The sequence below is a fragment of the Periplaneta americana genome, chromosome 5 (genome assembly GCF_040183065.1).
Source record: "Periplaneta americana isolate PAMFEO1 chromosome 5, P.americana_PAMFEO1_priV1, whole genome shotgun sequence".
NCBI classification, from domain to species: Eukaryota; Metazoa; Arthropoda; class Insecta; order Blattodea; family Blattidae; genus Periplaneta; species Periplaneta americana.
Genome location: NC_091121.1, coordinates 53032907 through 53055431, shown reverse-complemented (window position 1 = coordinate 53055431; position 22525 = coordinate 53032907). Strand labels below are relative to the sequence as shown.

Genomic DNA, 22525 nt, shown 5'->3' with positions numbered 1-22525 from the left:
ATCGTGGATAACATAGGAACAATAAGCATTCTGACAAAAATGTAAAGTAAGTCAGGTAATAGGGTTCTACTGTAATTGCTTTTAGGGAAGCTCTGGATCAGTGCTGATGTTTTTTACAATTACCCCCATTGTTTGCCTTTGAATTCGGTGATTAATTCTTGTTGCTTTTCAAATTTCATATTGACAAGTCTTTTAACCAATTCAGACGATAAACTTTTTTTAGTGGTTTAGTATCCGTCTTGTTTATGTTCAGTCTGGTGAGCTGCTTAACAGTTTCACTGATTCCTCTGATCGTAATGTCTGTTTGAATTAGCTCATTATTTAAATCTTGATTACACAACTTTTAACACTATATCACTTCAGAATATGTATTATATGTCTTCCTTGTGTTAAATTCTATTGTACCTGGTTAACATGTTTCGACCTGTTATTGGTCTTCTTCAGAACTGGTTGTTTTGTTTCCTGTGGGGGTGTGTTTGTATAGTGTAATGTGGAGTCAAAGAGTGTATGTGTTCTGAAATTTAGTTGTGTGTTGAGAATTTCATTTGGGTGTGTTTTTGTGTATCTGGATATTTCATATTGTTCTAGTATGTTTAGTTGCTGGCTTTTTGGTTGGATGTGTAGAATTTCCATGACTGTTGATGTCTCTGTAGGTGTGGTTAGCATTTGTGTTGTGTTCTGCATATGTGGAAGTGTTTTGTAATTGTGTTATAGCTGTGATGTGTTCTTTGTTCATTATTTACTTTGACGAGATATTTTATTACATCAAAGACTTTTTTCACATTTTGGAAATGCTATAAACATTTGTTAAAAGTAGATATCAGAGCTGTTTATAGATAACATGGCATGGCAGCTAAGTGGATTACTTGTGGTTGATTTCCAGCCTGAAGCAGACTTGTTTGCGACACAGTCAGACCCACAAGTAGCAGCAGTTGACATTGAAGATGTTGCTGGACCGTCTGCAGGAGGCTCTAAGGGCCGACCTATGGTCACTATCACAAAGAGGAAGCGCACACAATCAACCTGCAGTGAGTCTCTCACCCCCTCCACAACCCTGCCACAGAGCTGGAGGGATGTGCTGGGGCCCCCTCCTCCATTTGGAAGTACCAAGGTTGGTGCACAAATCTTTGTAGATAGCACACCACGAACACAGTCTCCTGTATTAGTGCAGAAATAAATAAATGTAATTACAATGTAGGAGAAATTGTAAATGGAAAACCCACAAATCCCAGCAGACATCCTCAACTTATTCTTCTAACACAAGATGTATGATTGGGTCTCACAAACCGCAGTTGCTTCTCACGATGTCTGATTCATAACTAGCATGACATATAACTATGACACCACACTATTGACAAATTAAAGTATGTATATTTTGATTCGTCTCAAGATGTTGCTGGATTCATCTTTTTCATCGACCCATATCGGACACAGTAGTTCAGTACTAGAACACTGGGTTTTTAAGCCAAGAGTCCAGATTCAAATCCCACTGCACCCTGAATTTACAACTTGTGTTGGACAAAACATCTGATTTATTCATGTTTTCTAGTGTTATTTCATATCCTACACTGCATTATATTTATATTTAGCGAAAATATGAATACTCTTAAGTAGTACATAGTAATCCATTCAGGTAAGTACTTACTGATCAGAATTGCATGTTCTGCAAGAGCTGTACGAATCGCAATATTTATATGGAGTGCATTTACTGATCAGCTTCAGCATCAGTATCACCCGTATCGCATGCAAGTGAGATAATATGTAAGAATTTTATTAATATAACTAGAAGAGATATAATTCATTTTTCATACATTATAAAATTGTTGACAACAATAATCTGTGAAAATAATTATAGTAATGAAATAAATATAAAAATGTCTTGTATGGCTAGTTACCAGTATTTTCAGTTCTGTATGTAACCAACAATGTACGTCCTCTTCTAGGAGCCTCGAGTTTGTGGAGTCTCTTTATTATTATTCCTAGATATTATCCCTACATTGATGATTGAAGTGAATCAGTGATTGGGTAGATGAACTGCAGAAACAAATTAAAACAAAACAATTAACTCTTATGTTCAATGACAGTTTAAAGTCTGAAAGAATTGTTAGTTCTTTATCTTACTTCAATCAATCAATCAATCAATCAATCAATCAATCAAAAGATATTATGGAGCATGTCGACTCCATGTCGATTTCACAAAACGCTTCCACTCTGTTCTGTCTTTTGCTAGTTTCTCCCAGTTGGTAATTCCTATTTCCATGCATTCCTTCTGAATTTCATCTTTCCATCTACTTCGAGGTCTTCCCAGTGGCCTTTGTTTTGCACTGCTGCAGTTATCCATACGTATAACATGTCCTGCCGAATTTAATCTTCTTACTTCAATAAAATTATAGTATACTCGTAATAAGTGATAATGTTGTTATACAGTTTTACTATTTTTGTGTTGAGACTTGTATTTTGTGACTATGGCTTCTTTCATACTTCTACTGGACGTCTTATAACGTTATAAGTTTTTTAATTCGAAATTACCCGATTCAGAACCAAAGTATTTATAATAACTCCTTCGAATTGAAGTGTTAGTGTTATAACTGTAGGCAATTAAATGTGTTTATAAGAATTGATTTATGAAAGTGTATTATAACAGCTCATCAGCTTATGGTGGTCTGCAGAATTCTTAAGTTTCTTTAACGTTGTCTTGTCTTAAAAATCCTAGAGATATGCTACCTGAAGACATCTGTAACTGATCCTTGCCTGTGATGAATAAAGCATTTGTTGGCAAAATTTTTGTTTTCCTTACTACCATACTATTATGTAAGCAGTTCTTCATGTATTAAGATGCTTTGTGAAATGTGTGACTTCAGGAATCTCGTCTTGCGTGGTTGGAGTACCACAAGAAGAAATGGGCCTTGCAAGCCAAGCAACGAGCAGAACGTAACAGCTACAAGCGCTCTCGGGTTGGGGAATCTGGTGAGACAGGTGGCCGCTTGGTTGCGAGGAAGCCTGCTGCAGGCACCCTGGGTGGGTTCTTGCAAAGAGCACAACGCACATTGCTGGACACTCCTTGGCAAATAATACAGGTGACATCATTATACACAAGATAAATTATATAATGATATCTATTTCAGAAGATGACTTTCAAAGAAAATTATTCCCTCTAAACAGACTTTGGAAATGTTTAAGTGAAAATTTCTTACAGAGAATTAGAAACTTTACCTTTTTTTGGAACAACAACGTGTAAAAACAAAATTGTAATATAAAGTAAAATATTGAAATAAGTGCTTGTTATTCACAGGGTGGAAAAGAGAAATTAATGCAAACATGTGAAGTGTTTGGCAAATGAGCCGAGTAACAGTTTGCTGAAATGCCTTGATAATGAAAGTTCATCTGATTACTGTGACAAAAGTGTTAGCTCTGTGAAGAGAATAAACAAGCAGTTTACATTATAACGAAATGGGAGGGAAAAATATATACAAGACATAAATAATCTGAATTAGGGATTAGTTTACCTCCAGATAGTTTGTTTCCCTCACTGTAAAGCCTTGTTGACGAAGAACAGTGATTTTATGTCTTTCAAATAGCGAAATAGGCTCACATAATAACCTACAGACATTTGAACTGAAAAACTGCCAAACCTTAAAAAAATATAGCTTCTTTAAATTTTTTAATCTCTTGCTAACAAACAAAGTAAACAAACACATGAAAACAATTTAATTGTTGTAAAATTACATTGCGCAACCCATACAGTACATTCATATTGGTTTCCAAAATTCCATTTGTTTTTAGTATTACAAAAATATTTCGTGGTGCAGAAATTTCATATATTATTTACCACCTAACCATAATGAAAAAGGTAGTGAAGTGCATTCCATCTACAACCTTTCCTACCCAATTCCCATCCTCACATTCACGTGGTACAGCCTGTCACAAACAACGAGATCCTGAGGATTGAGTTACAGCAGCATAACTGTTTCATACTATGTTGTTGTTGTTGTTTTCTAATGCCAGGCATTTGACAATAAAGTCCTCTTGTACTCCAATATTTTTCAAAGATACTTGGTTAAATGGCAAGTTGTAGCCGATTTAAGTGAACACCCTATTTTAATGTTTTGGTGGCTACTTCATTCACACACAACCCCCAGAATGTCTGGAGGACCACAGCTGCTGTTGGTCGACGGGTCCACTGGACCTAGCTGGGAGATCTTGTTGATCACCAACTTTCCCTCCTTAAGCCATTGGAGGACGATTTTAGTGCCATAGCAAGTCAGCACTAGGAACAGAAAAGTAGGAAGGGTAGGAAGGAAAGTGAAATGAACCCCTAGGCCTCGAATGCTCTAATACTGTCAGGGTCGAAGAAAGTAAGAGTTCAGTCATAGGACTGGATAGGAAAGGGTAAAGAGAGAATTAGGTATTGAATAGAGGAAAATTATACCAAATTCGGTCATTAACTCATCAAGCTGACCAGTGCTAATTGATGAGTAGCCCTTCCCTTTAGTTCAGCTTGTAAAATTATGCTTACTAACAGGTGCACCACGGGAAGGTAGGGATGGGACATTGGGTATTTGTCCAGGTTGGTTCCTTAAAGCCTTCAATGGGAAGAATTAATGGCTCTCCCCCCTGTATTCGACAAATACCGTTTTGCAACCGTTTCATACTATGTAGAAGGAAGGAAACTGGTTGTTTAGGGACATTATAATGACCAGGCCAAAATTCCTACATAACTGAATGAAAAGAAAACTTTTCAAAAGCAGTGACGACTAAAATAATTACATGTTTAATGTTCATTTATAAAAAAAATGAAGTATGGGGGGAATTTTTTTTTTTTTTTTTTTTAAACACCCGCCACTGAAATGAATAAAAATTTGTATTAAAATATTACCTCTATTATTTATAATTCACTTTAAATGTTCAAACACGTTTTGCCTCGTGCATAAATTGCTTATCACATTCATTGTTAATAAAAAACATTGCTTCGCTGATTGTGTTTATCTTTCAGAGATGAACTAAAGTGTGGATACTGGTGGGACAGGAATCCCATAACTGATGTATGATTCCATTCAGCTTTCAGAGACGAATAAGCCTGGAGTATTCAGATTATGGGCACTGGTGGGACAGGAGTTGCATAATATCCGTCTGATCGTGCCCCGCATCTTCTATGTGAACCAGCGCTTCCCTCGTCCAGAACCAAGCTCGGACGAGTCTGCACTTTGGAGGAAGTGCAATCGTATCCTGCCACGGTCTCGTCCTGTATTTAATCTGTATGAGTATACAGTGCCTGAGGAGTTGTACCGTGAACATAGTCAGTAAGTACCAGAGACCCTTCTTTGGTGAAACTTTCACTGCCTAGGTAGTTCTCTTGATATGATCACTTTTTTTTAATAGTAGGCACTTGACTTCGTAATTCAACCAAGCATCTCCATCTACTGGGCAATATGCCAAAGCTTGTAGTTTTTCAGCCACCACGAAGACATTGCCCTTGGTGCACCATTGGAGACGAACTAAATAACACTGTATGATGATGATGATGATTAATGGAGGAATGGTGGAATGTCAGTAGGGGAAAGGGAGTACCCACGAAAACTTACCACCAAACACTGTCTTTGTCCACCACAAATTCCAATTGGACCCACCTGGATGAATGAATGAGCGAGCCCTGTAACTTTCTTATTCACAAACAGATTCTTTTATGAGCCTTGAAGCTTTACTTCCCTTCAAAAGGAAGTACTTTCATTGTCACTGTTGACAAGTTTGAACTCAAAAGCATGGACAAAACATCTAAACTCAAGAGTCCACACCTATGGATAATGGTTAGCTCATCTGGCCGCGAAACCAAGTGGCCCGGGTTCGATTCCTGGTTTGGAAAGTTACCTGGTTGAGGTTTTTTCCGGGGTTTTCCCTCAACCCAATATGAGCAAATGCTGGGTGACTTTCGGTGCTGGACTCCGGACTCATTTCACTGGCATTATCATCTTCATCTCATTCAGACGCTAAATAACCTGAGATGTTGATAAAGCGTCGTAAAATAACCTACTTAACCTCTAAACTCAAGATTTAGGTTCTAGGTTGTAAAGTATTTTCTCCTGTGAATGAAACGTGATATTCTTTGCTTAGGGAACTGACAGCAGATCTGTCAATGCCGGACATAGAAGGAATCTACGAGACACAGGTGCCTCTGGAGTTCCGTGCCTTGTTGCGTCTGGGCTGTGTCTGCTCAGTGGAGCGCAATGAGGCACGCCGGCTGGCAGCAGCTGGGCTGCGTGATGGCACCGACACATTCTCCCTGCATCAGCTGCAGTTCCGCAGCCTTGCACACCACCCATACCTGAACAGCAAGACTGCATCTCTGAGACACCTGTATCTGTACCACAGCCGTGCCCCCACTGGACAGCGTGCCATGTTTGGACTGTTTTTAACTCCCAGCAGGCGTGCTGTGGTGCTAGTGCTGGACACTGTGCGCACCAACCAGATGCCCAACATGACTAATCTGTACAACAACGAGCACAACGAAAAGTGAGTTGTCCAGCATTGTCTACTGACTAATCTTCAGCATTAATATCCTAATTAAGGGTGTTAACTCATTTTCGACATGATTTATAAAAGAAGAAAATTAGAACATAAACCCTTCCTGAACTCTTTCGACACTCAAAATTATGTCCGAATTATCAAACAAAACGATTCAAAGCAGCAGATAAGTTTAACCTCTTTATCACTTTTACATGTAGATTTACAGGGTTACATCAGCTGCTTGTTTATACTGTGAATATGTTAGGAGAAAATCCACAAACTATTACGAAAAACACAGGAATTTTGCTTGAAGCAAGTAAGGAGAAAGGTTTGGAAGTAAATCCCGAAAAGATTGTCTCATGACCAGAAGATAATACGAAATGGAAATTATAAAATTTCGAAATTTATCCTTTGAAAAGGTGGAAAAATTCAAATACCTTGGAGCAACAGTAACAAAACAAATATAAATGACACTCAAGAGGAAATGCCTCCTATTATTCAATTAAAAAGCTTTTGTCATCTAGTCTGCTTTCAAAAAAACTGAAAGATAGAATTTATAAAACAGTTATATTACGGGTTGTTCTGTATGATTGTGAAACTTGGACTCTCACTTAGAGAGAGGAATAGAAGTTAAGGGTGTTCGAGAATAAGGTGCTTAGGAAAATATTTGGGGCTAAGAGAGATGACGTTACAGAGAATGGGGAAAATTACACAACACAGAACTGCACGCATTATATTATTCTTCACTTGACATAATTAGGTACATTAAATCCAGACATTTGAGATGGCCAGGGCATGTAGCACATATGGGTGAATTCAGAAATGTGTATAGAGTGTTAGTTGGGCAGTTGGGAGACCTGAGGGAAAAAGACCTTTAAGGACGTCGAGACGTAGATGGGAGGATAATATTAAAATGGATTTGAGGAAATTGGGATAATGATGCTAGGAACTGAATTAATCTTGCTCAGGATAGAGACCAATGGCGGGCTTATGTGAGGGTGACATTGAACCTCTGGGTTCCTTAAAAGCCATTTGTAAGTAAGTACATAGATTTGCATCCTGGCACAAAGCGTACAGCCACAGTCTACTATATACAGTCACGAAGCTTGAGTTTTGAGGGTGTTAGAAACAATAGACTGTAACGGTACTATTTTGCATTGCCTGTAATGAGGTGATATTAGCGATCCTAGTGGTGAGCAAATATCTAATGTTTGCATATTTACTACGTATTGAGCTTCGCGACTGTATATACTAGACTGTGGTACAGCATTATTAATAAGTAGAAAGTAATTAATTCAGGGTGATGTTTTAAGTACTCACTCCACAGTACTGTGAGGGAGTGCCTCTAAGGTACTAACAACATTGTTTTTTTTTTTTTTTTCTGTTTTTCTTCATGTACTGAGACTGTTGTGGATGATACAGCTGTCTTGCTAACGCACTACAGTGTGCCATCTGCCTCAGTGTTGGTCGTGACATGCAAACAAAGTAATCACCTTCTTTCTTTTCACTATGCTGAAGCTGTGTCCTCTCTTAATAGACTGTAGCACATGTATGGCTTCAGGATTTGTTTGTCTTCACAATGAGTTGAGAGAATTCCAATCTGGTCACCAAGTATGATATGTTTTATATGTGTGTGTTCTTTGTAGGATAAAGAAGGGGAAATCTGAAAACTCATTGCCTCCTAAAAACATAACGTTTGAGATTAGAATTGAGACAGATGCACGGCATGTGTACAGACTCATTCAGAGGGCCCTGCAGGACTACAAGGACGAAAAACGTGGTCCTACTCTGCTTGCAGTGCAATCTCCCTTGGGTAAGTTTGTTTATCGCTATAAATTCATGGAGTTTGCCCTAGTGAAATGAATGGGGGGAGGGGTTGTGTGCCTTCATTCTTCTGAAGAGGTAAATAAAATATACCTATGATATATTCAGCTATAGAATGAAACTTCCCAGTAACAAAGCACTGCAATCATGATTGATTCCCCATCTCCCTCTCATTTGATATAACCTATATGTCAGCCTTGCAAATAAGCATGGAATATTTAGAGGTCCACCAAAAAATCTACAGGCTCACTTTCTTACAGCCCATCTGAGTGGTTATGTCGAAGTGAGGAAATCACGTGACAGTTACTTAACAGGGCCCTTTTTTATTATTTTAAACAGTTTTATATTATGTAGACGTAGGTGTCTCCACCTTAACGTGGTGGGGAATTTGAGTGGTTCTATTACACGAGAGCTAAGCCGGCGGTAGCGTAGCTACTGACAGGGCCTCCCTTGCCAGACAGGTTGAGAGTGAGAACCCAGACGAAGAGAGACACCCTGGTCCTCCAGGTTGGGGGTTTGAGCGTGGGACTGGCGATTTCACCTCAGTAAAAATTTAATCGTTATGAAACAAATACAGAATATTACAAGGGAAAGTTCATAATGGAAGAAGGAAAGGAAGACCTAAGAAGAGATGGCTGGATGAGGTCATCAGGGACCTAGAAATAATGGGAGTGAGGGGTTGGAGAAAGAAGACAGAAGATAGGACAGAATGGAGGACTGTTGTACGAGCGGCCAAAACCCACCCAGGGTTGTAGTGCCAGATGATGATGACGACGACGACGTTCAGTTCCACACAGCAAATGTTTTCAGGAAAGAGTCTAATAGCCCAGCCAACTAACCTTTACAGAGAGGCTAGCAGAAATGGATGGGTAAAACCAGGATGTGACATAACCATTTGGACGGACAGTAGTACCTGATTTAAAGACAGGCTGGCATGATTTGTTAGCAAATCAATTTTGAATGCATTCCATTGGGTCAAAGGTGGTGACAGTTGTTCCATTCATGGTAATGGCCATTAAATTGTTCGTTGTTTCTGTGGGTAGATTTTATTCCATTCATACAACTGAAACCACGTTCACATGCATCTGTAGACATTGACGACAATATACTCAAAAAGTAAGTCTTTGTGCATTTGTTTTAACTCAAACCATTCATCAAACAACTGATTTTCACTTAATTTCGGAAAGGAGTCTTTGAAATGCTCTGCCAATTGTAGTATTTATTTGCTTTGTAGTTTCAGTTAAATGACATCCAACTGGCCATTTAGCTGTGCTAAACCTCCATATTCGACAAAACAGAAAATATATTAGTAAATCTTTTCAAATAAACTTGCTCATTGTTGCTCTTATTCTTACAGTTTGTTTGGAAAATAACCTCCCCTAAATAATAACTAGTATTCACTGTATATAGAAAAAAAAAAAAGCAGCTAAATTCATGATATTGATCATTCAGCATCGTCCCATGTCTTGCTACTACAACTTAAACGCCATCTAGTGGTAATGGCAAGTGATGTAACTGTATATTTATCCCTTTAATAGTCTGCTGTATAACACTGAAGAAGTACTCTCCAGGAGCCAGAATAGGCCTAATATAAGAGAAAACGTAATAGACATCGCAAAATAATACGAAGTTTTAAAATTTGAAATATTAATTACATAATGTAAATTTTCTAGTGATTTTCTTTTAAATTCAAGTGTTTATGTTACTGGTATCTTAGGCACCTGTAAAAATAATTTAGATGTCCAGGGTATTTGGGTGTCTGCTCATATGCAAGCCTGCTATATACAACATCTGTGTTACATTTATAAGACATAATAAGAGAGTTTACTGCATTTCAGGACTGTCTGCTTTGAACTCTGTAATGCCGGGTTTGGGGGAATTTCCTCTTGTCCCCATCCACGTGCAAGACTCTGAAAATGCGTGGGACCTGAACTGGCAGCGCACAGGTGCACGCATCATGGTGCGGCACTTCCTCAACAGCGAGACCGTGCTGGAGCTGACAGCTGAGCAGGCTCGCTACTTCCACGTGCCGCTAGGCAACTTGCCTGCCGATCCCACAACCTTTGCGGCTGACCTCTTCTATGCCCGCCATCTTATGAAGCACAACTTCTTGCTGTGGTGCTCTTCGACTGAGCGTCCAGACTTGGGAGGCAGAGAAGCAGATGACAACAGGTTAGAGGCAACTGTGCATGGTGTTACAGTGTTGTCAGACTTACGTTCTACTGTTATTCACCTAACAAACATCATGTGGTTGTTTATTACACGAGATGTCATGGATGAAGCTTTTAAACGGGTGCCTTTTTCTCGGCTTTTATAGTTACTTTACTTTCATTTTAATACTTTGAACCATTTATTGTTTTAAATTTATGTTTCCTTTTATTTTATTTATTATATAAAAGCAAAAGAAAAATGAATTTATGTTACAAAAGTAATTTATTTTATCATAAATTTCAAAATAATACACTAATATGATTTTCTTCAGTATTTACAATTCAACATCACACCAGCACTACAAGTAGGTAACTCGACTTTCAGTCGAATTTGATTTTCTGTTTTTTGTTCAGTTGCAGATTTAGCATCTTCCTTCTCCATTATTATTCTCCTTATTCTTTCTACTAAATACAATAATAACTGATAAGAAGATTGACTTCTACTATAGTAGTAGCTTCCTAACCCCAATCTTCGAAATGAAAAATATGCCATTACAAACAAAGCTTTATTTGTGTTACAATTCCTATTGTTGTGGTAAATTGATATCCAGGTGTATTAACTCTACTATGTGTAATAACATTGTTCACAAAATCACAGAACACGCGCGCACACACATACACACACACACACATACACACCCCGTGCATGCCAAATGACAAGTCTTTCACTGCAAACCCAGCTTTCTCCTATGTTCTGCCTTCCTCTTAGTCTCAGCATATGATCCATATATCTCAATGTCGTCTACCGTCTGATATCATCTTCTGTCCCGAACTCTTCTTCCGTTCACCATTCCTTCCAGTACATCCTTCAGTAGACAGTTTCTTCTCAGCCAGTGACCCAACCAATTCCTTTTCCTGTTCCTGATCAGTTTCAGCATCATCCACTCTTTCCAACATTCTGTCTGTCTGTCCATTTCACATGCTCTATCCTTCTCCATATCCACATTTCAAATGCTTCTAGTCGTTTCTCTTCACTTTGTCCTAATGTCCATGTTTCTGCTGCAAACAATGCCACACTCCACACAAAGCACTTCACTAGTCTCTTCCTTAGTTCTTTTTCCAGAGGTCTGCAGAAGATGCTTCTTTTTCTATTAAAAGCTTCCTTTGTCATTGCTATCCTCTTTTTGAGTATAATATATCCTCGTCAATTTGGGGGTAGTGTGGACTATCCTAGACCTCAAGCTCTGTAACTACTTCCTGTGGGGATATATAAAGATAGGTGCATCAGGATCGCCTAGTAACAGTAGAAAAAGTGATAGGTGCAATTCAAGAAAAAGATTTTTGCAATTTCACTAGACCTGTGAAAAATAGCTTTCAATTTTGCAATGAGTATCAGGAATACACTTCGAAAATAGAACCCATTTAATGGAGTAGAGTATTAATAAAACTACATTTGTAGTTATCTCTCTAAATATTTTCATTTCTGAAGAATTTGGTAGATATTTTTTTTTTATAGTGTACATCAATTCTGGTTGGTTACTTGTCAGTGCTGAACATTAGGTACTTGTCAACTGGTTGATATCATGACCATGACAAGAAAATGACTGTCTTTGTGATGCAGGCTGTTAACAGAGTGTGAGGAGAGCTCAAGTGTGGTGACCAATAACCCCGGCTGTTACTCCACTGTCTGCATTGAACTCAACATTGATGGGTTAGCTGTCAACACTCTCTTGCAGTCTCATCATGTCAACGACATTGAAGGTATGTCAATCATGGAGTGTGAAGTGGGGAGAGGTGGCAGCCAGGAGTATCGTTATCATTATAGTCGTCATAATTCTCCTGATATAATATATTGACGGAAGTTTCTCTAAAATGTTAAATGATCTGCTGCTACATTTATTTTCCCCAAGAGGGATACTTGCATTATGATGGTAATACTAAGTCCTACCATTAATACGATTCTTATCACCAGTTGCACAGATGATCAATGACTGCTTGTGATCTATGCAGGTACCAGCTCGAGCGTGTCCTTCGACACAATACCCCAGGCATCCTTGGAAGAGATGATGGGTGGCCAGGGAACTTTGCTACCCAGCTACGATGAAACCGCTCTGTGCAGTGGAGCATTCAAAGTGCTGCGATCCATGGTCAGCGCATGGTTGCGTGATGTCTCTCTGTACAAGAATGTGTTTGCAGACTTCCAAATTCTTCACTTCTACAGGTATTACATGGTTCTGGACTACTCGTTATCAGCAACTTTATGGGAGAGTAGTCTGCTGTTTTACACCAGGTGCATGTTTCGCAATAGTATGGAGTAATATTTATTTAATAAACGTGTTTACAGCTAATACAAATGACAGAAACTTTGTTCAACTAAAGTTTACTGTACAATCGTATTTTATTACTTCATACCAGAGGTCTGCATCGGATGTTTTTGCTCGAGCACCAAGTAGTTCATAGCATAATCCGATAGGTAGTGCACATGCATGATGGGTAAAATTGTCGCGAGCGATAGATCCTTGAACGGTATAAGCCGAGCATTAGGCATTCGTTCTTATTACTGGCAAGAAGTACACTGTCAAAAATGGAGAGTGAGCTAAAAGATGTAGTGAAGTTGAAACTACTCAACAAGGAATACAAGTTAAGTCCTAAAGAAGGTATGAAGAATGATGTGTGGGACAAATTCTTACTTGTGATACTTAGTGTATCAATCTTTGCGTCTGTAACAGTTGTGCAGCATGATTATTCGTTTTATTATATTTTCTGTGACGTTATCTCTGTACTAATATTGTTATTAATCTACTGCTATATCAATAATATTTTGTAAAACGTTTCTACATTGTCGCAGTATATAGGCGGAACACTATGTATGGACCCATCATATTATATATGTGGTAAATCAAATATTTAATAATTATTAATTAGCAATTATAACTGTATATCGAAGTTTTTCATACTATTTTATTTATAACTCCATGTTACTGTTTTGGTATGTTCCATTAGACGTTTGTCATAAACGCAGAAAATAAAGCCTTATTTTTACGGTATGAGCAAAACATATGTGTATCTTATCTGTCGCCTTCCATACAAGATAAGACATGTCAGTGAGATGACCTTGTACTGTGCTTCTATTTATTACGAGCGTATTACGACAGACCTTATCTCACTCGAGGGTGCGATATTCGACCGAGTTCAATCGACCGATTTAACTCCAATGCAGCTCTCTGCTTCATACTTACTAGTTGCAAGTGATGTTTACGTTGATTTGTATTAATATCTTATATAGATATTCCTAGCAATTAAAGTAAGTGTTATTGGTTACTAGCTACGGTCTTACTTATCACACCAAAAAAAATCTATAAAACAGTTACTTTCAATTGGACGTGGTGTAGTAATGCAAAAGGAAACCAATCCACAGAGAGTAGGAACTGAGGCATTTAAGTTCAAAGTTTTCCTTTTGTTATAAAATTAATGTACCAAAATTTTGGAGCACATTTTTTTTACAGCCATATCAGAAGATAGGTTATGTCATTTCTTATAATGAATAATGACCCTTCCCCTGCTTCCTGGTAACATTATCTAAAAAATGAGGATTTTGTGGGTTGGTTCCCTTTTGCACAATTGAATCATATTATTTGAAATATAAATGCATCAGTTATGGCATCATTTTTAACTGTTAACTAATAACGCACAAAATTATATATTATTTTACTGAGAAGAAAAATGCGTCATATTTATATGTCCTCTTGTATCAAACCTGTAAATTATGTGGAGTGAGGCCTGGTTAGAATTCATTGTGATCATGGTAATTACACACAGTCTGGAGATGCTTTTGAGGCATAATAGGAAATGAGCTTCTTTGCTTTTACCGATTTTCATTGCTAGAGTTTAGAATTGGAATTCAAATAAAAATAGAGAGGTCTGTGTCAATGGTCCAGCTTACCCCTGGACCCAAACCATTTAATCGGATGGGAAATCTGTATTTTTGCATTTGTGTACCCAGACAAATATATTTTGAAGTGATATGTAAATGAGTTCAACTTCGCCATCAAAATTTGTTGTAAATCTGTCTACATTTTTATAGAAGGAAAAGTATAGGCAAATATAATCCCGTCGCTCAAATTTCCGGCAGCCAGTCACGTTGCAGGTTGGCTACATTTAAACGTGTGCGTCTTATGATTTGCTGATGATGACGTTATGCATTTCCTACGGCTCAATAAATATTTAATATAATCGCCTGCCATTTTGGCTCTTTCGTTGGCATTTGCAGGAAACACACAAGGACGTTATTTGCCGCTCAATTATTTGCTGAATTACAGTGCGTTTGATTTATTATCATAGGAGCTATGGCATGATAATATTTAACGGTGTGGAAAATAGATTCCTCGTCTGGTAGCTCGGCAATGAAAGAACAAAAATGGCGAACGATACTGCCTACCTAGACTTTATAGAGCATTCACTTCCTAAGACATAAGGAAAGACAAGGAGTCACGCCGGGAATAACAGTGTCGCGACTATAGTTCCTGTTCCAGCTCCTTCTTGATCCATGGAAGTTGATTGGTATGTATAATTTTACATGCCTTTCTATTAATTGTAGCTGGTTTTCAGATGGTTGAGGTCACCCAGTTCTCTCCTGTACGACCCTGCTCTTAGAAGAACCCTGCATAATCTAATGAAGAAGTTATTCATGCAGGTAATCATTTAGTACTACTGTACGTGTTCAAGCATTCACGTGAAGTGAAAGTTAATTTTCTCTGATTCGGATCATTGTGTTTAAACTACAGTCGAATGTGCACACCACAAAAATATGTCAGTTTAAGTAACCACAATAATAAATTTTTATACCAGTTCTTTATAATCTTATTTCAATCTTTCATTTATATAGAGTTCGTTTGTAACGTTTTTGTTTAATTAAATATCAATTGTATTTGTCTTTGGGATGAGAGAGGGGAGGGATTGGAGTCTCACATAAAATAATTCTACCTGGACTTCCAAGTGAAGTGCCTGACAGTAACCTTAACAGTTAAGAATGGATAGAAATTTTGGTCTGAGCATAATATAAAGTCATGGACACGTTAATGATGACCTCTCATGCTATCATCTCCTAAGCCAGTCTTCCCCCAGAAACTGCAAGCACAGTGCTGAAGAAGATAGTTGCTGTTCACATCCTACAGAGCCTTTTACCTTCAGTAAAGACGTTGCCAAGATTTGCCTCTCTCTCTCTCCCTCCCTTTTCGTCTTCCCCTATTCCCCCTACCCTTTCCTCTCCCTATTTATCTCCATTTCTCTTTCATTCATCCCCCCTTATCTTCTCCCCCTCTCTCTCAATTGATGACAAATTACTCAAACATAAACATGGCAACACTGAAAGACTAAAATTGAATGTGATATGATGAAAGAGTAATGGAACGGAGAAAAATTCTCTCCGGCACTGGGATTTAAACCCGGGTTTTCAGCTCTACGTGCGATGCTTTATCCACTAAGCCACACCGGATACCCATCCTGGTGTCGGACAGAATCGTCTCAGTTTAAGTTCCAACTCTTGGGTTCCCTCTAGTGGCCGCCCTCTGTACTACATCATAGATGTCTATGAACGTAGGACTGAAGTCCACACATGTGGTGAGATGCACTCGTTATGAGTGACTAGTTGGCCGGGATCCGACGGAATAAGCGCCGTCGTGATTTAAGCATCCGGTGTGTGGCTTAGTGGATAAAGCATCAGCACGTAGAGCTGAAAACCCGGGTTCAAATCCCAGTGCCGGAGAGAATTTTTCTCCGTTCCATTACTCTTTCATCGTATGATGACACAGAATATCTGCATGGAAATATCATATGTACTTCGGTACATTAAAATAATATATAAAATTGAATGTGTTTTCGTTTGTGGTCTCCAGTAATGGTGCAATCTGTGCCACTTGTGAAGAAAGCATCCCATGTAACCACTGAAGTGAAAACAATTTATGGACAGACCTCATTTAATAAAGAAGCTGTTTATTTTTTTCTTTCTTTTTCTTTTACTAATAATGGGTACTTGACTGTTCGTCATTCACCCATATATATGAAGCCAGTTGTGTAGGCCAATAATTTACCGACAGAGTCGTTGTCTAGACTGTGCCATTGGACGCTGTTCTTGACTATACCTGCGATGAGATGATGTAGATTTGTTGGAACCTGAGCTCCTGGAGGAAACCCCTGTGTTACCTGAACTATGGGCTTGACCAACACAAGTTATAAATCGGGAGTACACCAGAGATCAAACCCAGGTCCACAGGATTATGAGTCCAGCACTCTAACCACTAAGCCACTGCATGGCAAAAGAAAAAGATGATGTTCACAACTCTATCCAAAGGAGTAACCTTTCATTAAAATGAGGAATTTAAATTATTTGTGGCGAGGAACAATTTGTTATTGAACATTTTGAGACTTGGCACATGTCTCTCTGATCTCTTAGATCCCAGGTTTATGTAATGAAGATTCCTTTTTCGTTTCTCTGTTTATGGAAAAAAAACTAAAGTTAGGTTAGATTTGAAACTTCATTTCGTGTTTTGTGTGGAAAAATTTTAATTGGAGCTGTAATTTTGTAATTAGTTTTTAGAGAAGATTTAAGTTTGTTTTTTTTGTGTAATTTCAAAACGGCTAGAGTTACATAATTTTTTCAAAGTTTACGTTCTCGATTGGTGGTGTAATGTAATTAATGTAGTGTTAAAATTTTTGAAAACGTACTACCTACAGCATTTCATTTACCACTTCATCTTATATAAGAGAAACATTTTGGAATATGTTTCGTATCTGTTTTCAAGTCAAACTTTATTTTGTGTTATTTTTTTCCAAATGAAGACCCATTAACTTTATAATTTAAGTAATAATTATTTTTCATGTGCATTATTGTCACTTTAATTGATTCATAGGTACTTAATGAGAACAAACTGCAGTAGGGATGTCCAAGATAAATTGGTGTACGCAGAAAAACAGGCAGGTGGCAATCCAGAAACCACTTTTTCTGTATCAAGAATGCTGAAAACATGAAAATGTCGAAATCATGTATATTTTTTCAGCCTCACAATACTACTGCTTTATATTTGAGTAAATGAGAAAATTGAAAAATTCTTGTAAGTAAAATCTGCCAAGGTAAAAATTGGTCAGTAAGTGGAAATTGTATGAGTACAAATAATTCAAATAATTGGCTAATAAATGAGATACTCTTAACTATGCAGCCCTCTTTCACAAGATTAACTTCTAGTTTGTGTTGACAGTCCCTTACCATGGAAAAAATGTTGACATCTTTAGTATGAATTTAGGTTAGACAGTATCTAGCTGTACAGTGTCTTCAAAAACAGAGTGACATTTGACATGTAGTGGAGCTACGTACATTTTAGCAGGGTTTTTTGCTCTTAGCTTGTTGCAGAGTTCAAGCGATTAGGTTCAGTCATCATTTATGCCAACTTCAACAAAATCGTTGTCTGCACCAAGAAGCGGTCCATTGAAGATGCAATAGGCTACATAGAATTCGTGGTACAGAGTATCCGCAACAAGGAGCTGTTCCATAGCATCGACATTTCATACCAGCAGTGCTGGGAGTACTTGATGTGGCTGGATCCGGTGAGTATATTCATGTCCAACATACATAGTTAGTGCTTCACTATAATTCATTGACTAATGAACCCACATGCTGAGAATTTCGGGCTTTCAAGTAATAGTTTGAGTTTAGTGCTTGCAGTTTGCAGTAATGTAGAACTAGGAATAAAACAATAATGGCTTTCAAGATGTAATGTCCATTTAAAATTACTACTATTCTTGGTGTAGAAGTATGCATGTGTTACAGTTGATTGCCAGTCTACTGTGTCATATCCTAGATAGCAAAGTGTCAGTGTTCAGTGGCCAAGTACTGTTCCAGGTGTATGAGAGATAGGGAAAGTGGGGAGGAGATAGATAAGAATTGAAGTGAAAATTCGTGTATGATCACTTCGCTCCTGGTTAGTTGTAACAAAAGGAAATGACAAGCGAAAAATAATAGTTAGTCCTCCAATAATAATATTTATCTATTATTTATTTATTCAGTCACTCATTTATTTATATAAAAAATAAACAAAGCAGTCTTGTTTTCAGGAATACTGCGTGTTCAGTTCAAAGTGTGTCATGGCTCGCTGTATGACGTCATGTAGCTAGCCGATGAGCCTAGACAATTCAATCTTCCTACACATCCGCAGAGGCTTATTACCTATGTGCCAGAGAAGTTGCCTAGCAAGTACGGCGTTCATTCTGAAGAGTACTTACCGATACGTACGGTAACTCCAGTAGTGGCAGGAATGTGAACTGTTTGGAAACACTTATTGGGGTGAGTTTTTTTCTTACTGTCGGGATATGGGGAGAGGGACTTACGAACAGTATTTGTCGACATTAACTTCGACGGTCAACATGGACACGGAGCATTTGATTTGTGTTGTGAAATGCTGCCGTACACAACCGATGATAACAAATACCCTGCGTACGACTTGCCCACGCAAAACACAGTTCGAAAGAGGTTATGGTAGCACACAGACTGTACAGACTGGCATCTGTTGCTACGATGTTCAAGTATACTGTACAAGTTCTCAAGTTCAGATTGAACGCCTTGATTAATAGGCTTAAACTTCTCTGACATAAAAGCTGAAACTCGCTTCAAATCGCTGACTCACAACAGTGACGTCATGACACACTTTGAAATGAACACCCAGTATAGAAAAATATGTACGAATATTCATAATCACTTTATAAATTGTTACTTACAATGTTCTTACTTGAAGTTCTCTCTGCATTGTATAACGATGTTAAAATATATATATATATATATATATATATATAGTTGGCTGTTTTAAATTAGAAAGTCTGTATTTCTGATGCGCACTTTTTAAATAGGATATGTATGTAACTCAACATTTATGCGAAAATTTATGACTAACTGATCTAGAGAATTTTAAAATTTCGTAACATGAAACATTCTGGCTTACACATGTCTAAATATTTACAGTCAAACCATGGTGGAGTGCAAGGCAAGCTTCCGTCTGGTCTTACTGAAGTGAGTGTGGATCAGAATGCCAGTACTAACAGGAAGGAAGCTGATGATGATGATGACGTTGAGGAAGAACCCTTCAATAATGGAGAAGAAGACGAGGATGACGATGAAGGGGTGAGTAAGTTTGGATTCATATAGTTCGACATATGAACATTATAATTTTTCTAAAAATGTGAGTAGTCTTTATTTGAAAAAGGTAACATAAAATGGCAGTTCACTCGAAAATGGCTCCAATAACTTTTCCTGATTTTCTTTCTTAAAATAAATTAAATTAATATTATTTCTGGTTGAGATAACTTGTAGATATTGAATATGAACAGAATGCTTGTAATAGTCCAGGAGAAATAGGTATACAGACAGCATGCCCTAACGAACTTCTCCCTTTTTTTATGGGGGATAGAGGATAATTTTTGTTTAATAAAAACGGGGGTGTGTATTACATGCGAGGAAAATATTTTAGGGGAAAAAATCATAACTACCTGGCATTCTACGTGATAATCACAGCTGGTTTCGACATCGGACATTCAAGTAATATTGAAAATGATCGATTGTACGACTTTGAGAGCATCAATATATCAAAAGCTTACGAGCAGTAATAATAAGTACGTAACATTCGAAATGAATAACAAATGTAGCACAGCATAACCTAAAACTGAATACAGATAAAACAAAAACTAGACATATTACCACAGACATTGGTAATGTTGTTGTTTTCTAATGCCAGGCGTTTGACAATAAAGTCATTTGCCCTCTTGCACTCCAATATTTTTCGAAGATATTATCATGGTCAGCACTGAAGCACAGATTTTGAGGTGTTCCGAATCCATTTCTTGGTTTGAGTTGCACAATGGGCAGTTAGGGGACTGATATATTCCAATACTATGCAGGTGTTTGGCCAGACAATCATGGCCTGTTGCCAACCTCAATACAGCTACAGACGATTTTCGTTGTAAATCGGGAATTAACTGTGGATTATTATGCAGAGAGTTCCATTTTTTCCCTTAAGATTGTGTTATCAAATTTTGTTTGTTGAAGTCTAAGTATGTAGATTTAATAAATTTTTCACAGAGTAATATGTAGATTTAGTAACAGGTCTGTAAGTAGCAGTGCTGCCCTTCTTTGCTAAAGCATCTGCATTCTCGTTTCCCAGGATTCCACAATGGAATAGTATCCATTGGAATACAATTCTTTATTGAGTGATATTAATATGTGGGGGGTTGTTTTTCCTCGCATATTACTGTAAAAAATTTGGGTACTTACATTATATGATGGCATATATTACACTTGTAAATATGGTACTTCTTTATACTTTATATAAAAAGAAAGAAAAGTGTAAACGTGTCAAATACTGAGATTAAAGCATTAAGGACTTGTATCTTTATGTATCTTACAACTCAACATCCATCACTATTTCAAAACTACTTACAAATCTCACAACTAGGATCTTGTTAATGAAACTTTAGTAGAGTACATGTGTGTGGTTGTGATATTGCAGCCTGCCATCCTTATGAACTGGAATGTGGTGGAACATCTGCACGATGTGGGTGGGTGCAGGGAGTACTTCAGTGCTGTAATTGCTGGCTATATCAGCGCCATCTACCAGCATCTGCAGCAAGTGGAGCAAACACAAACCCCTGTGAGGCGCCGTCGGCTTGGCAGTCAGAGCCAGGTGCTGCCCCAGCCGCTTGGTATCGGACGGTTCACTACAACTGCAGAATTTGCAAAACAGCTCATCAGTGGTGAGATGGCTCAGAAGTTGTATCGGTAAGTAGAATGGAAATATAGGGGTCCAGGCCGTCAGGATCACGGGTTCGATTCCAGGTGCCTGTTCCTTAAACTACTGGACAAGTACAACAATAAACATTTACATAGAATTGGTATTGCATATCTTCAGAAGACTTGCTAACGAGTCAGGATTGCTGTTCCACCATTCGTAGGTGCTCAATTACACTTACCTCTAGCATTCGAAATTGGAATTATACGCAAAGAGAGCATATGTGTGCAGGAAAACATACCAGGAAATTCGCTCATTGTCCATTCTTTATAATTCCTGTTCACTGCACTACCTGTCAGAACTGAACTCTAGTTGACTTGGATCTGCCTTTCAACCCCACATGTCAAGGTACCCATTGGAATCTTATTTTTCTTTCATGTGAGTCACTTGTTTTATTTCTGTTAGATATGCTGACTCTAGAATTGAAGGAGATCACTGATAAGAACATACAAATCTATTTTTATAGCTTTTATACTATATTGATATTGGTGCAGAAAATGTGATTTCCACCTTTATATCTTCTCAGGATGACAGAGACAGTACATATGAAGGCACTGAAACAAGCGAAGAATCTAGAAAAAGAACAAGAAGATGATGATGATTTGCCATGGGTAGATGACTCACATAAGAATTTGGAGAAAGTCGCCCTAGAATTTGTAAAGACTGTCTGCAAGGTAAGGACTACACTCTCCCGATATTATGATAGGATGGTTATGAAGTGCCAGAAGAGGTCTTAAACCTAAGTCTAACCTAATTTCCAGACCATGGACGAACACAGGAACATTCCCCTTTAAGGAAAAATTCCTTGGTTCTAACCGGAAATCGAACCTGGGACCTCATGAACTGTAATCAGAAGCTCTGAGCACTAGCCCATGAGGCTGGTTCGGACTGGATATTGATTAATTCAGTTTTGCTAGTGAGAAGAGATGATTGTTCTCCACTTTTTTTTGGAATGGTGCATAGTCTGTCTTATTGTGGTGACGGTTCTAGAGTTATATCTTCATTGAGATCTGTGGTAGATCAGCTCTGCAACTGCTGTAGAGCCATCACTTTATAAGATTTAATTTATTGTCGGCCTGAGTGTAGTCGGTATAGCACTGGCCTTCTGTGCTCGAGATTGTGGGTTCGATGCTGGCCCAGGTCGACGGCTCATGTCAGTAGATTTACTAGCATGTAAAATAACTCCTGCAGGACAAAATTCCAGCATGCCGGCTACGCTGATAT

The 22525-nt window shown here is 38.0% G+C and overlaps 1 protein-coding gene across 1 annotated transcript in view; it reads left to right on the top strand.

The window, feature by feature from the left end:
• PolE1 (DNA polymerase epsilon catalytic subunit 1) overlaps positions 1–22525 on the top strand; it is a 60320-nt gene that overhangs the window by 32554 nt on the left and 5241 nt on the right. Inside the window, exons 19-31 of the mRNA XM_069825633.1 lie at positions 884–1111; positions 2862–3077; positions 5059–5300; positions 6109–6507; positions 8148–8314; positions 10164–10497; positions 12097–12236; positions 12486–12696; positions 15084–15168; positions 17871–18074; positions 19483–19641; positions 21023–21291; positions 21828–21975. Of these exons, the coding sequence (XP_069681734.1) occupies positions 884–1111; positions 2862–3077; positions 5059–5300; positions 6109–6507; positions 8148–8314; positions 10164–10497; positions 12097–12236; positions 12486–12696; positions 15084–15168; positions 17871–18074; positions 19483–19641; positions 21023–21291; positions 21828–21975 (2802 nt within the window). The remainder of the gene's footprint in view (positions 1–883; positions 1112–2861; positions 3078–5058; positions 5301–6108; positions 6508–8147; positions 8315–10163; positions 10498–12096; positions 12237–12485; positions 12697–15083; positions 15169–17870; positions 18075–19482; positions 19642–21022; positions 21292–21827; positions 21976–22525) is intronic.